At 55.0% G+C, this 16,382-nt stretch overlaps 1 protein-coding gene across 6 annotated transcripts in view; it reads right to left on the reverse strand.

Annotated features, from left to right (window-relative positions):
- Nucleotides 1–16,382, reverse strand: part of TTLL8 (tubulin tyrosine ligase like 8) — a 44,075-nt gene that overhangs the window by 14,475 nt on the left and 13,218 nt on the right. For 3 of the 6 annotated variants that reach the window (XM_054543829.2, XM_024240100.3, XM_054543831.2), the window contains exons 7-13: nucleotides 15,782–15,896; nucleotides 15,180–15,314; nucleotides 11,769–11,955; nucleotides 4,173–4,321; nucleotides 2,973–3,216; nucleotides 1,456–1,879; nucleotides 192–687 (exon numbers count right to left, since the gene is read on the reverse strand). In XM_054543829.2, coding sequence (XP_054399804.2) covers nucleotides 192–687; nucleotides 1,456–1,879; nucleotides 2,973–3,216; nucleotides 4,173–4,321; nucleotides 11,769–11,955; nucleotides 15,180–15,314; nucleotides 15,782–15,896 — 1,750 coding nt within the window. The remainder of the gene's footprint in view (nucleotides 1–191; nucleotides 688–1,455; nucleotides 1,880–2,972; nucleotides 3,217–4,172; nucleotides 4,322–11,768; nucleotides 11,956–15,179; nucleotides 15,315–15,781; nucleotides 15,897–16,382) is intronic. The other 3 variants (XM_054543830.2, XM_054543835.2, XM_054543834.2) reach the window with 3 other exon arrangements.

Raw genomic sequence — 16,382 nt, forward strand, 5'->3', positions numbered from 1 at the left:
TGCCTAGCTGGGACAGGTGCCCCAACCCCGCTCCACGGCTCCCGCCGGCACCTCCGTCAGGGGACACCCCGGGCCCCAGCACCGAAGCCTGCCCTGTGCCCTGCTCTGGAGGATGCGGCGGCTGCTGGCGAGGGCTGGGGATGCAGCAGGCGGCCCCCAACCGCACAGCGCACCGCCAGCGGCGCCGTTACCTTTTCCCCCGCGCGGCGGACGCAGCGCGCCCTCTGCTGTCTTCGGGCTCTGCAGCACGGGCGCCGGCGGGTGCGCATTTAGCTGGTTTGGATCCCAGCGTTTGGCGGGCTGGGCTACGGGGACACCGGTGTTTGGGGCCTGACTGTCCACGTGGCGACGGGGGCAGGCCGGGAGCTCCATCTTCCCAGCAGCTTTGGTGCGGGTGGGCTGCGCGGCTCCACCGCTCTCGGCCGGCCCCCTTAAGGGTGCCAGCAAGGCCAGGGGGAGCCCCTTCTCTTCCTTCAGTCCCAAGTCCCGCTGGAGAGCTGGTGGTGGGGGTGCCTGGGCAGGGTCTGGCGTGGCCGAGGGGCCCCGTGCCTTCAGCGGCTGCGCGTCCAACAGCGAGGCCGAGGCCTTGAGGTTGCAGACGGGCAGCACCTGCCTCCTGGCTCTCCTCACACTGACGCCCGCCACGCAGAGGTCGGACCCGCTGAATGGGGGCAGCTCAACCACAGGCTGTGGGGAAGGAACACGTTGGGGTGCTGGGCTGTGGCCGCGATGGGGGGGGGTCCCTGCAGGAGGGGTCTGTGCAGGAGGGGCTGGTCGGGGCACAGACCCCCACCTGACTCAGGAGTGAACACCTGGAGTCCCACGCAGACCCCCCCCCCCCCCAGGAGGCTCCCAGGCTCTGGAGAACCTGCGGGGAACCAAGGCCTCCTGAGGCTTGGGGGTCGGCCTGGGGGGCCCCACACCCAGGGACTCAGCTGCTCTTTTCCCGAGTTTACCCACAAAAAGGCCGCAAGAGAGAGGCATTGGCCACGCTTCCCTATGGCTCCAGCACATCCGCAGGCACAGGGAGGCCCGCGAAAGATCCTCAGAGTGGAGGAGGCACTGCAGGCCAAGGCAAAGGAGCAGCATAGGTAACCTGGAAGCTGCCGGCATGGAGCCCCCTCCTCTAACCACAGTCAGGACTGGGTGAGGCTGGGAACAAGAGGGAGGAAAGCTGGACAGAGGCACTGAGCCTGAGTGAGCGGGGCCGCCCGGCCCGCCCAGACGCCTGGAGTAGCCCCTTCCTCGGTGCCAACGAGGCACTGAGCCCCATGGGAGAGCAGGGCAGGCCTGGGCCCTCAGCGGGACTGAGCATGGTCGCAGAGCAGGATCGGGGTCCTCCATGGACCCCGTGGCACTGGCGGCCTGCAGCTCCACCCTCGCCCAGTGACCAGGTGGCAAAGCGTCCACATGGCAGGCGGCCCACCAAACCCCCCAGGGGTGGGCGTGGCTCACCTGCCTCCACAGAAGCTCAAAGTTGCCGATGTCACAGCTGCGGTCCACGGCCACCTTGATAGTGTCCTCCTGCACCTGTGCACACAGCTGGGCCGTGACCGGCGTGGACGGGTGCATGGTGGGGCTGGAATTGATCTCGATCAGCCAGGGCCTGAAGTCCCTCCCAAGGACGAAGTCAGCCCCATAGAGCTCAAAGCTGTTCTTGCGAGGCTCCACATGGTCCTGGGCCACTTTCATGGCATGGGCGATGGCCTTCTTCATGGACGGGTAGATGACGCTGCCCCACACGGCACCGCGGCCCTGGCGCTGCAGGTACTCCTGGAACCTGGCGCTGGTCCACATGTTGTGTGTGGGCAGCAGGGGGCTGCGGCCCACATCATTCTTCAGGTGCTTCTGGACGGCGTTGTTGCACAGGTGGATGGCGCTGTGGAGGGGACAAGGGGCAGGTGCTCAGCCTCCGTTGGCCCAGGAGGGTGCCCAAGGCCGGTCCTCCCAGCTGTGCTGAGCCCACCCAGCTGGCTCTAGAGAACTCTGCCCCTGAGGACTCCAACCCTCTGCTGAAGGGGCCCAGCTGGGATGAGTGTTACCGTCCCAGATGGAGAAACAGGGCTCAGAGAGGCCGTGGGATTGGCTAGGCACACAGCTCACAGCTGGAGGCCCAGAAATGGGAGCTGGAAGGGGGCCCTGGCTTCTCACTGCCCTGCCTGGGAGCTGCTTTTGCACAGGTGAGTTCCTGGACCCTCTCCAGGCCCACTTGACCAGAGGCAGTGAGCAGGTGAGGGTCATAGCCCCTGGCCGGCTCCTCCCAGGCCTCTTCTGGGTGTGACTTCAAGCATGACCCACCAGGCATGACCGCAGCCCCTCGCCTGGGCCAGAGTTCACTCCCCTGCAAGGTCTCTGTTACATGACTCTCAGGCCTCCCTGGATTCTCACTCTCTTGAAAAGCAGACCCCCTTCCTGCCCAGCTGTCAGGTCCCCTAGCGCCTCACACCAAGCAAGGGCCACACAATAGTCAGAGGAAGCCTTGGTGCAGACAGAGGGTGGCAGGTGTTGCCATGTGGACAGCACACTCCTGAGGACTCCGCAGGCTCTCGCCATCTTGCCCACGAGGGGACCCGGGTGAGGCGGGGGTCCATCCACCCCGGGCAGCACACTCACGGATATCTGAGCCTCCACCAGGCGCTCAACACGCCGCCTCCCCTGCACCAGGGCCAGGTGCTGCCCACACCATTCCAATCCCCCTGGGCACAGGCAAAATAGTGCCTTTTAAGATTTTCCAGAGGTGATATACAGAGCGTGGGGTGTAGGGCACTGGCTTTGAAGGCCGGTGGGCCTGGGCCTGTCCCTGGGGGAGGTCATCAGCCTCCCAAGCCTCAGTTTCCCCATCTGTGCCTCTCGTGGTGGCAGGTGGCAGTGAGAGGGCCCCGCCCGTGCTGCTTCTCACTGCGGCTGCTCCAGGCATGCAGGCGGCAGCCCATTCCCTGGCCCGAGGTGTCCAGGTCGCCCACCGCACTGACCTGTCCAGCTTGTCCAGGGAGAAGCGCTGTGTTGAAAACCGCAAGTAACTCTCCTTGTAGAACCAGATGGTCAGGGGGTTCCAGTCCGTGACGAGGAACCACTGTCTGATGTCGAACTTGGTGTCATAGATGAGCAGCGGCGTCTCGATGTACTTCTGGACCACCCACTTGTTGTCCCTGGAAAGAGGGTGGTCTGCAGCTGCCAGCTCCAGGATCTCCTCCACACGGTCCATGCACACTATGTCTGCAAGAGGCCACCGCTCAACCCAGCATGCACAGCCACTATGCAGCGGGACCCGAGCTCCTGAGCCCTGGGGCAGGGTCGCAGCTTGGCCCTGAGACCTGCACTGGCTTTGTCCAGGGCCAGCAGGCAGCACGGCTGGTGGGGGCGACGGGGGAGCAGGGAAGGCTTAGCGCTCATGGATGAGGCTAAAGCCAGTGCCTGAGTCCCCCAGGCTCTCCCCCAACAGAACCAGCCTCTGAGACTCCAGAGGGGACACAGAGACCAGTGAAGGGGCAGGGACAGAGACACTGTTAAAAGGGAGCCAGGAGGATGGACGTGGTGGCTCATGCCTGTAATCCCAGCACTTTGGGAGGCCGAGGCAGGTGAACCACTTGAGGTCGAGAGTTCAAGACCAGCCTGGCCAACATGGTGAAACTCCAGCTCTACTAAAAATACAAAAAATTAGCCGGGTGTGGTGGGCGCCTGTAGTCCCAGCTACTCGGGAGGCTGAGGCAGGAGAATCGCTTAAACCTGGAGGGTGGGAGGTTGCAGTGAGGCGAGATTGTGCCACCGCACTTCAGTCTGGGCAACAAGAGCGAAACTCCGTTTCAAAATAAATAAATAAACAAATAAAAATGATAAAAATAAAAAACTAAAAAGGAAAGCATAGATCAGTTTGTGAATACAAAGGAGGAAATCCTGATTAACCCATCAACCTGGATCCTGCCCTGTGATTGGAATACACGCTGTGAAGACACCTCCAGGTGCCTTGTGATTGGACGCTGTGAAGACGCTTCCAGGTCTGCTCCAGCGCCTGAGTCCTGACCCCCACGCCTGCCTCGGCGTTCTGCTCCCTCCCTTCCTTCCCTGTGGTGCTGTGGGCCTGAAACTGTCCCTCACTCATGGCCCCTGGCATCAAGTGCGGCCGTCGGTGGCTATGAACGCAGTGCAGGGAGCACCCGCACAAGGGGACTCACCTCGGCCCCGGGACTTGGCCGCGGGCTTTATAATCCAGATGTTCCGGAGCCCGTCAATGTCCGTCTGAGGGTTCACGGACGTGATTCTTTTCAGCAGAGCCTGGCACTGCGAAAAGTAATTTCTTGAATTGGAGATGAAAGCATCGCCACTACAAAGTAAGATCCAGAAAATGCATGAGACTTGGAGGCCTGGGCCCCGCCTCACCCACCAAGCAGGCGCTCGGCTCTAGGATGGTCTGGGGCTGACCTGGCGGGAAAGGGCTGCGGGTCGGCCCAGGAAGTTCTGCCAACAGTATGGACACCTGGAAAACACAGTCCCTGTGAGGCTGCTCCAGACAAGGGCTGTGTTAAGACAGCGGGGACCCCGGTGTGTGGGTCGGAGCTGGCTACAGGCCCCAAGCAGCACCCTGCCTAGGTGGAAATGGTGGGACGCACGGGTGGGGGTGGGGAGATGCAGGCATGTGGAAACGTGGGAGACACAGGCGAGGGGCAGACGCAGCCATGCCCAGCTTCCACCTGTGGTTGGTGGTGCCTGGGACCAACCCCTGGTAGGAAAGCGGCCAGCCCGTGCAGGCCTCTGCGTCCCTGCCAGCTGCCAGTGCCACATCCTGCGAGCTCAACATCATTCTGACTCAAGACCCTTTGCAGTCACGGGCTAGACTCAAGAAGTCATCATAACCACAGGGAATAAGGAGAGGGTGGGGAGAGCTGTTTGAGGGGCTTTTAGAGCTCGGGGGTGCACTCCTGCTGCCCGGATGGATTGGGGAGAAGCCATGCCAGTACCAGCAGCTGCCCCAGGGCCCGTTGGAGCCATCCTGAGTGGGCAGACTCAGGGCTGTGAAGACCCAGTGTGGACCCCGCGACGTCCTGACAAGGTGGCTGCGGCACAGGAGTGAGAGCCAGCGGGGCTCTAAGGACGCCAGCCATGACTCTCGCAGCCGGCCTGGGCTGGGGTGGCCTGGGCTGGGGTGGGGAAGCCCCTGAAGACACAGGACATCGGGGTTCCATTCACACCTGCTGGGGGCAGCTTGAAGGGAGAAGTGAGGCTGGGGTGCCCTGACAACATGGGAGGGGCCCCACCACTGTGGAGCTGTGGCCGGGGGTGCCTGGGCGAGTGCCCCTGTGGGGACGAGCCCCCCCCAGGGAAGCACCGAAGGCGACCTCAGGCGGGGGCACCTCCTGGCTCTCACCGGCTGCCACCCCTCCTCCGCGGTGAGTGCCGAGCACTCCTGGCCCCAGGATGGCAACAGGACTGGTCAACTGTGATGAGGACTTGGAGCAAACTGGGCACAGCCAGCCCCCCGCACCCCTGAAGCAGCCTTGTCTGTGCAGCACAGGCCAGCCCCAAACTATTGTGGTCTAAATAGGGTGGGTCACCCGTGACGTCCACCATGTTGGTCACTGCCAAGGCCGCCCAGGATACCAGCAAGCTCCCAGTGACATGGGGCTACAGCGACTCCCTCAGGAGGATGAGCCGTGGGAAGGAATCCCTCACAGCCTCCCAGGACAGCCCAGCCCAGAGCCTGCGACAGCCCTCACATTGGGAGGTGGTATTTGGGCAGGACCACTGTCCCCGCAAGTGTACGCGCCACTGTGTTGCCCCTGCTTTGGGGGGAGAAGGCTGTGAGCAGTGAGGGACACAGCTGCTCAGGAGCCCAGCGGAGCACTGCGCAGGAGCTGTCAAAGTCCAGGAACCATGAGATACACATCCCAAACTCATCAGAGAACAAGCACGGGCCTCCAGATGCTGACGGCGAGCAGGGGCCACAGCCAGGGCTCTCTGCGTCCTGACCCCGGGGCACACCTGCCAGGGGTCCCAGCTGAGCACAGGAGGTGAGGACTGACGGGCCGAGGCATCGGGGACTCCAGAGAGACCCCCTCCGGCAGCAGCTGGGAAGCGCCCCTGGACGCCCACCCTCCTGCTGTGGTTTGGGATGAGACGACCACAGGGACTTGCGGGGATCCGATGCTGCCACCTTGTACATCCTTGTGTGCTCGTGTACACACCACCCAGATCGACACAGGAACGCCTCAGCTCCTCAACAGGCAACGGAGACCAGTTACCGTGCTATCACTGCAGACAGGGCTGGCCTGTTCCTGAACTTCTGTCAATGAAACTACACAATTTGTGCTCCTTTGTGTGTGGCCTTTCTTTTCTTTTCTTTCTTTTATTTTTTTAAGACAGAGTGTCACTCTGTCACCCAGGCTTGAGGGCAGTGGCATGATCTCGGCTCACTGCAACCTCCACCTCTGCCTCCCAATTCAAGCGATGCTCCTGCCTCAGCCTCCCAAGTAGCTGGGATTACAGGCATGAGCCACCATGCCCGGCTAACTTTTGTATTTTTAGTAGAGACAGATTTCACCATTTTGGCCAGGCTGGTCTCGAACTCCTGACCTCGGGTGATCCCCCTGCCTCGGCCTCCTTAAGTGCTGGGATTACAGGCGTGAGCCACCACAACCGGCCAGTGTCTGGCTTCCTTCGACATGACTGTGAGATTCATCCACGCTGCAGCATGGCTCAGCCCCTCCTTCTTGGACACAGTTTGGCAGTTTCCAGATTTGGGCCATCAAGAATGAAGTCTTTCTGAGGACACATGCTTCCATTTCTCTTGCATAAATACCTTGGAATGGATTATCTGGGCCATTGGGTATGTAGATGCCTAACTGTGTAAGAAACTGTCAAAGACTTTTCTAAATGCGTTGTGCCAATTTACACTCCCCTAGCTGTGTGCTAGCATTCCAGCTGCTCCACACACTGGCAAATACTTGGTGATGTCGTTTTTACTTTTTTTTTTTTTTTTTTTGGAGACAGAGTCTCACTCTGTTGCCCCAAGCTGGAGTGCAGTGGCACCATCTCAGCTCACTGCAACCTCTCTGCCTCCTGGGTTCAAAAGATTCTTCTGCCTCAAGCCTCCTGAGTAGCTGGGACTACAGGCGCGCACCACTGCGCCCAGCTAATTTTTGTATTTTTAGTAGAGACAGGGTTTCACCATATTGGCCAGGCTGGTCTCAAACTCCTGACCTCATGATCTGCCCGCCTCAGTCTAGTGCTGGGATTACAGGTGTGAGCCACCGTGCCTGGCCCAATGTTTTCCCATTCTTAGAAACCTTTCACATATCATATGATATATCAAACTAATTTTTGTGTATTTGTGAAGCAGAATTCAAGGTACATTTTTTTTTTTCGTATGGCTGACCACTGCTTAAGCACCATTTAGTGAAAAGACCAACCTTTCCCTAATGAATTGCAGCAGCAGCTTGGTCTCAAATGCAGTGAACACAGATAGGAGGATCTATCTTTAGACTCTATTCTGTTACACTGATCCTCTCCCAATATCACATCTTAACTATTGTAAACCTAGAGTAAGTCTTGAAATTTGGAGCACAAGTCTTTTAATTTTGTTTTTCTTTATCAAGTCTGTTTTGGCTTTTCTTAAATCATTCATATTTCTATATAAATCAGTTCATTAATTCCTCCTGCCCCCGCCACAAAAAAAAAACCTCTCAGGATTCTGGCTGGGATTACATTGACTCTATTGATTAGTCTGAGAAAAACAAACATCTCTACACTATTGAGTCTTCTAAGTCATTAACATGTTATACATACACATACACACACACACACACACACACACACACACACACGTTTATTAGGTATTTACTGTCTCTTACTTTAACTTTATAACTTTCAATTTAGGGTCTTGAATGTATTTTGTTAGATTTCCTTCTAGAGGTTTGTTGTTATTTGATGTTAGTGTATTGTATTTTTAGAATTTCATTTCAAAATTTGTTGCTAGAACACAGAAATATGATGGAGTCTTGTATATTAACTTTGTACCCAGTGACCTTGCTGATTTCACTTAATTTTAATACTTTATCATTTATTTAAAATATTTAAATATTAAAATTTTTATATGAATAATCATATCATCTACAAATAAGAACTTTATTTCTTCCTTTCTGATCTTTATGCCTTACTTTTTTTTTCCTGTACTATTAAACTAGTCGGACCATTCAGTCTATGCTGAACAGAAGTCTGATGATGAGCAACTTTGTCTCATTCTGATTTCAAGGAGGACACTCTCAATAATATTATAACCACTATGAAATATGTTAGCTGTTGGATTCTTAAACTTTCAAATGAAAAGATCTGGCTGTGTGTAGTCAGTCACACCTGTAACGCTAGCACTTTGGGAGGCCAAAGCAGGAGGATTGCTTGAGGCCAGGCATTCAAGACAAGCCTGGGCAACATAGCAAGACCCTGTCTCTACAAAAAAATTAAAAAATTAGCCAGTGTGGTGGCATGTGCCTGGAGTCCCAGCTACTTGAGAAGCTGAGGCAGAAAGACTGCTTGAGCCCAGGAGTTTGAGGATGCAGTGAGCTATGATTGTGCCACTGCACTCCAGCCTAGGTGGACAGAGTGAGACCCCATCTCAAAAAAAAAAAGAAGAGTTTTTTCATTTCCAAGTTGGCTAAACAAATTTAGAAGGACAGGTATTAAGTTTCATCAATTTTTGCGTCTATTGAGATGATCTTATAGCTTTTCTTTACTATTCTGAAAATGTAATAAAATTCACTGACTAACTTTTCAATGTTAAACCAACCTTGCATTCTTGGAATAAAGCCCATTTGGTTCTGATGTATTATTTCATTCACATTTCACTGGTTTAATTAAATAATATTTTGGTTAAAGTTTTGTGTACATATATATTCATGAGAAATACTAGCCTATAATTTTTTGTTATTTTACTTTTTTCAAGTTTTGATATCAGGCTTTTCTGGCCTCATAAAATTATTAGAAAATATTCTCTCCTTCTCTGTTAGTTGAAAGCATTTGTGTGTTATTGGAATTAATTTTAATTAATGAATTAATTAAATTTAATTAACTAGTGAAATCATTATGGGCTTGGATCCTCCTTTGTAGGAAAGTTTTTAAATTACAGATTTAGGCCGGGTGCAGTGGCTCATGCCTGTAATCCCAGCACTAACACTTATGTAACTGGAGCCCCGGAAGGTGAGAAGAGAGAGAGAACAAGGAAGAAGGAACATCCAAGAAATAATGGCCTAGAGTATTCTAAATTTGAGGAAAAATTCCAACCCACAGATCAAAATGCCCCACGAACCTCCACCAGGAGAAATACAAAGAAACTACTTGTAGAAGCATTATAATCAAACTGCGGAAAACCAAAGACAGAGAATATCTTGAAGCATCCCGAGGAAAAGATATTACCTTCAAAAGGAACAAAACTCATAACTACAGATGTGCCAGCGTGGACGGACCTCACCGACCCCAGGTGTGCCAGCGTGGATGGACCTCACGGACCTCATGCATGTCAGTGTGGACAGACCTCACTGACCCCACGTGTATCAGCGTGGACGGACCTCATGGACCTCATGGACCTCACGTGTGCCAGTGTGGATGGATCTCACAGACCTCACATGTATCAGCGTGGACAGACCTCACAGACCCCACATGTGCCAGTATGGACAGACCTCACAGACCTCACGTGTGCCAGTGTGGACAGACCTCACAGACCTCATGTGTGCCAGCTTGGATGGACCTCACAGACCTCACATATGCCAGCAGGGACAGACCTCACAGACCCCAGGTGTGCCAGCGTGGACGGACCTCACAGACCCCATGTGTGCCAGTGTGGACAGAGCTCGCGGACCTCATGTGTGCCAGGATGGACGGACCTCACGTGTGCCAGTGTGGACGGACCTCACAGACCTCACTTGTGCCGGCATGGGCGGACCTCACAGACCTCACGTGTGCTGGCATGGACGGACCTCATGGACCCCACATGTGCCAGCATAGACGCACCTCACATGTATCAGCGTGGATGGACCTCAAGGATCTCACATGTATCAGCATGGATGGACCTCACGGACCCCACATGTGCCAGCATGGACAGACCTCACGGACCTCACTTGTATCAGTGTGGACGGACCTCAAGGACCTCACATGTGCCAGCATGGACGGACCTCACAGATCTCACGTGTGCCAACGTGGACGGACCTCACAGATTTCATGTTGGGCAAAAGAAGTCATAAACGAGAGAGCACAGACTGTTCCCCAAATGTGAAATCTGAAAACAAAACTGGTTCATGGTTGCAGGAGCCAGAATGGGTGTGACCCCTGTGGGGGTTCTCCCGGGAAAGGTTAATAGGGGCTGACAGGGGACTGGAAACGTCTTCTGTCTCAAGTGGGCTGTGGCTATGCAGGTGGACACATAAGCAAAATTTCATCCACCTGTACAAATACGATTATACACTGCATGCCCTTAACTGTATTTATGTAATCCCTCAATAAAAGGAAAAGAAAAATACTTGATTAATTCACAAGAAGAAGAAAGAAACAAAAGAATAAACACCACCCTGGGATGAAGCATGAAGCTGCCGCAGACCCTCTGAAACAAGTCACTTTCCTGACTTGCCCACCAGCTGGCACCTGCTCATGCTCCAGGGGTGCCAGGCCCACCTCTGCCCAGCTCCTCTCTCTGGTGGCCGCTGTCAAGGGAGTGCTGAACCCCTGGCCCCGGGAAGAACTGGGCCCTCAGCGGGGGCAAGAAGGCCAGGGTCAGCCTCTGGACCCCTGGAGCGGCAAATGGTGATGATGAGAGTCAGTGAGCCAGGAGCTCTGGGCCCAGGCACACCTCTGCCAGTCACTCGCCAGCTGCCAGGAGCTCTGGGCCCAGGCACACCTCTACCAGTCACTCACCAGCTGCCAGGAGCTCTGGGCCCAGGCACACCTCTGCCAGTCACTCACCAGCTGCCAGGAGCTCTGGGCCCAGGCACACCTCTGCCAGTCATTCACCAGCTGCCAAACTCTGGGCCCAGGCACACCTCTGCCAGTCACTCACCAACGCCAAGAGTGAGGCAGGTGCCCCAGCGGCAAGACAGACAAACCCCACCTGCCTGTCTTGGGCTGTGGGGGGCTCAAATGACATCATACCCTTCTGGATTTTGAAGATGCACAAGACAGTGTTGCTCCCCAAAGGCACCCTGAGGGGGTATCATCCTCTCAACAGTCATCAGGGGCCTGGTGGGACAGGCAACAGAGGGCCTGGGCACCCCGACACCCATAAGGCACCCCAAGATCCAGACAGACACCCCAATACCCAACAAGTATCCCAGACATCCAGACAGAACCCCCAAGATCCAGACAGATACCCCAATACCCAACAAGTATCCCAGACATCCAGACAGAAGCCCCAAGATCCAGAAAGATACCCCAATACTCAACAAGCATCCCAGACATCCAGACAAGTGTCCCAAAATCCAGACAGACACCCCAATAGCAACAAGTATCCCAGACACCCAGACAGAAGCTCCAAGATCCAGACAGACACCCCAATACCAACAAGCATCCCAGACATCCAGATAGGAGCCCCAACACCAGGACAGGCATCTCAACACTCAATACCCCACAGGTAGCCTAATGCCCAGGCAGGTGACCCAGTTCCCAGAGGCTGCACTGCCCCGACAGCTCCTGCTATCCGCACTCGTGGCTCCGACACGTGCCCACTGCCCCGGCAGCTCCTGCGATCCACACTCACGGCTCCGACATGTGCCAGGGGCCTGCGCAAGTCTTACTGAACGAGGGAGTAGTACTGCTGTGTCAGGTCCTCCCACTCGGCCTCGGTGAGGTCCTCCGTGGCGTCTGCTGACATGTCGATGTCCTCATGCTCCAGCTGCCCCAGGTAGGCCTGGCACACCTTGTACGCGATGTCCACAAGCTGCCCCGGGAGGCCCCTGAGCTTTGCCTCAGCATTTTCAGCATCTGAAACCCAGACACAAGCACATGAAGTGGGAACCCCACCCAGGGGCAGCCCTGCCCGCCTCAAGGGGTGATGTCTAAAGTCACAGACAAAGGCCACTCCACTCCCTCTGTGCCCCAATACCCAACAAGTATCCCAGACCCCCAGACAGGCACCCCAATACCCAACCAAGCTTCTCTGGGCAGCCGCCCTGGATGTCATGCCTGTGTCTGGGAAGGTGACTTCCTCCCTCCTGAACGGTCCCAACCTCCAATGGCTCTGTGAGTGCCATCTCCCCACAAGAAACATATGGACCCTGCTGCTGGACCCTCAGCTCCTCAGTGGACCCTGCCGCTAGACCCTCAGCTCCTCACAGTAGCAATTACTGATAAGTTCGACTTCATTAAAATGAAAAACTTCTGCTCTGTAAAGAACAATTTTAAGACAATGAGAAGACAAGCCATAGATCAGGAGGAAATATTTGCACACATCTAATAAAGGAATGTTACCTAGAGTATACAGAGAACTCTTGAAACTCAACAATAAGAAAACATAATTTTATTTTTTATTTTTATTTTTTTAAGACAGAGTTTTGCTCTTGTCGCCCAGGCTGGATGGCAAGATCTTGGCTCACTGCAACCTCTGCCTCCTGGGTTCAAGTGATTCTCCTGCCTCAGCCTCCCAAGTAGCTGGGATTACAGGTGTGTGCCACCATGCCTGGATAATCTTGTATTTTTAGTAGAGATGGGGTTTCACCACATTGGCCAGGCTGGTCTCAAACTCCTGACCTCAAGTGATCCACCCACTTCGGCCTCCCAAAGTGCTGGGATTACAGGTGTGAGCCACCGCACCCAGCCAGAAAACAATTTAAAAATGAACAATCTCAACAGTCACCTCACCAAAAAATATATACAGATGGAAAACAAGCATATGAACACATGCTCAACATCATACACCGCTATGGACTAGCAATTCCATATCTACAAGTTTTTTCTATAAAATACCCTCGGAAATTCACAAGGAAATGGAGGCTAGGCACAGTGGCTCACACCTGTAATCCCAGCACTTTGAGAGGCTGACACAGGAGGATTGCTTGAGCCTGAAAGTCTGAGACTAGCCTGGGCAACATAGTGAGACCCTGTCTCACAACACAATCACAACAATCATGAGACACTAATACAGACCCAGGAGAATGCTACAAACAGAACACTAACCACATCAAATGCTGGCGAGGATGTGGAGAACAGGAACTCTCCCTCATTGCTGGTGGAAATGCAAAATGGTACAGCTACTTTGGAAGACAGTCTGGCAGTTTCTTACAAAATGAAACATACTCTTGCCATACCACATAGTAAGTGCGTTCCTTGGTATTTACCCAAATGAATTCAAAACTTATGGCCACACAAAGACCTGCACACAGATGTCGACGGAAACGTTATTCATGATTGTCAAAACCTGGAAGTGACAGAGATGTCCTTCGGTAGATGGATAGATAAATAAACAGTGGTGCCAAGATGCCCTTTGGTAGATGGATAGATAAATAAACAGTGGTGCCGAGATGTCCTTCAGTAGATGAATAGATAAATAAACAGTGGTGCCAAGATGCCCTTCGGTAGATGGATAGATAAATAAACAGTGCTGGATCCAGACAGTGGAATATCACTCAGCCCTAAAAAGAAATGAGCTCTCAAGACGTGAAAAGACCTGGAGGGATCTTAAATGCATATTACTAAGTCAAAGAAGCCCATCTGAAAACGCTCCATGCTATGTGGTTCTAATCGAATGGCATTCTAGAAAAGGCAAAACTGTGGAGACAGGAAAAAGATAAGTGGTAGCCAGGAGCTTGGGGGCGGGGGGATGAAGAGACAGAGCACAGGGAGTTTTAGGGCCGGGGACAGTCTCTGTCTGATACTGGAATGATGGATACACGGCATCACACATTGTCCACACCTGTAGAATGTGTAACACCATTTGGGTTACCATGATGTGTCATTGTAGGTTCATCAATTGTGTTAAAATCATTAATTAGGCCGGGTACGGTGGCTCAAGCCTGTAATCCCAGCACTGTGGGAGGCCGAGGTGGGCGGATCACCTGAAGTCAGGAGTTCGAGACCAGCCTGGCCAACATGGCAAAACCCCATCTCTACTAAAAACACAAAACATTATCCGGGCGTGGTGGCGGGCACCCAACTACTCGGGAGACTAAGACAGGAGAATCGCTTGAACCCAGGAGGCGGAGGTTGCAGTGAGCCAAGATCACGCCATTGTAGTTCAACCTGGGTGACAGAGCAAGACTCTGTCTCAAAAAAAAAAAAAAAAAAAAAAAATTAATTAGGAGGCCATCAGATGAGGTGGCCCAAGTGACCTGGTCTCCGACAAATGCAAACTACAACCTAACTCAGAATTGAAAACGAAATTTAAGCACAGCCAATCACAGGCAGCCAGCTGGGAACAAGTTCTCACTCAGCACAAATGAAGCCACTGCTCCAGCATTCACCAATCAGGATTTATTTCCTCCGTTTCCACATTTACCTAGAAGGGCTTTCCCCTCGGTGGAGCCCTGCAGCCGCCTGATTGGCACAAATCACTGTTTGCTCAAATACACTCTAAAAGTTTAATGCACCAGTGTTCATCTGTCAACAGTTGAAACGCACTGCTCTGGTGGGGGATGTTGGCGGTGGGGGAGGCGCGGGGGCAGGAGAGTGTGGTAAATCTTGTACTCTCTGCTCAGCTGTGCTGTGAACCTAAAACTGCTCTAGAAATTACATTTTATTAAAACCAACAACCACAAAAAAGATTTGGGTTTTTTCCAAAAACACGATGGCTGGTTCACATCCCTGTACCACCCAGGGGCGCCTCTCCCCGGGGCTTCCTGTGCCCTATCCCACGGGGCCCCTTTGGGGAGACTCAGGCTTCGGCATCGTGGTGGCCGTGGGGCGGGGCAAGCTTCTGACACAGGCTGGAACCACGTCCGCGGCACGGGACTGTAGGGGTGAGTGTGGGACTCGGACGTCCCAGGGCTGCGTTAACTGCCAGGTGCTTTACAAACGGGGTGACTGCGACGTTTAGCCCCACGGTTAGAACAGAAAACCCGTTTGCCATGAGAATCGAGAGAGTCTGAGGCATCGCTGTATCCAGCCCCGGCAGCTGCGACCCTCAGGACTGACCACACCCAGGAGACGGGAGGGCCCCTATGGAGGCCCGGAGCTCTGGTGGCCTGGCACTGCCCTGCCCCAGCCCAACGCACCTTGCCTACTGCTCAGGTCGCTGCTCCCGGCCTCCTCCCTCCGGCCCCTGGGCTTGCTCCTGCTGCTCCCGCTGCAGCTCTGGTGGCTGACCACCCACTTGAGGATGCTGGATGCCATGGTGCGCCGAAAGTCTTCTGAAAGGACAGCACGGCCTCGCCCCATCGGTCCGAGCAGGGACTGGGGACTGGAGATGGGGCCAGGGCCGCGGAGGCTCCCCAACCTGCCCCACTGCCCGCCCTCACAGACGGCGGGGCCCAGGCCTGCTCCCACACCCCCAGTCTGCCTGCCCTTCTCCCTGCAGCATCTCTGTGACTGCAGCCATCCAGCTGCACCCCTTGGCCTCCAACCACGGAGCCGGCCTTGCCCCAGCTGCTCGCCGCGCTGTCCACAAGCCTAGCGCAGAACCACACGCTCCTGGTCTGCCCGCCCTCCCTCCCCGGGGCCCCTGGCCCCTGTACTGCCATGACCATGGCCATGGGAGGCCTCTCCCCGGTCCTCTGTCCTCAGACCCTGCCCCATCAATCTGTCTCAGCGCCAGGGGGATCTTTCCAGAAGCCTCTCTGCTGACAGCACTGGGGCCCTCTGCCGTCTCCTCACTTACCCAGGAACTCCTGCTGCTCGCTCTCGGTGCAGAGGCTGTAGCAGCGTGGGAAGAAGGAGTCGGGGTTGGCCGGGACGTACCAGGGCAGGCTCCGCATGTTCACGCACAGCCCGATCTCCAGAGACAGCGGCGTGTTAGGCACGAGGGGCAGCTCAGCTCAGCTCCGCCTCGCTCCCAAGGCGAGGACGGGCTGTCCACCTCGGACTTGCCTGGCTATGGGGCACCACACAGCACCCCTAGGGTGGATCCCTCCCCCTCCCCAGACATACGGTCCCCCAGGGCCCCAGGCCACACCCTCCAGCCGGTGGGAGCATGGATGTGCAGGCCAGGCTCAGACGCATCCTTGAGGCAGTGGAGGGCGTGGCAGGCTCCAGGGAATGGGGAGGCTGCAGCTGAGAGCACCGAGGGTGGTGGGCACTGGGGCTCCCTCCAGGCCCCCAAACGGGCCACAGGGTGTCCCACACCTCAGATCCCAGGAGAGGGAGGACCGGCTGCAGGGCCCGGAACGCGGCCACACGCCCAGCACTGCCGACCACACGCAATGCAGCACTCGCCATTAGAGAGGCATATCGTGAAGTCCCCGCACCCCAATGTCTGGTTT

This window comes from Pongo abelii, chromosome 23, assembly GCF_028885655.2.
Source record: "Pongo abelii isolate AG06213 chromosome 23, NHGRI_mPonAbe1-v2.0_pri, whole genome shotgun sequence".
NCBI classification, from domain to species: domain Eukaryota; kingdom Metazoa; phylum Chordata; class Mammalia; order Primates; family Hominidae; genus Pongo; species Pongo abelii.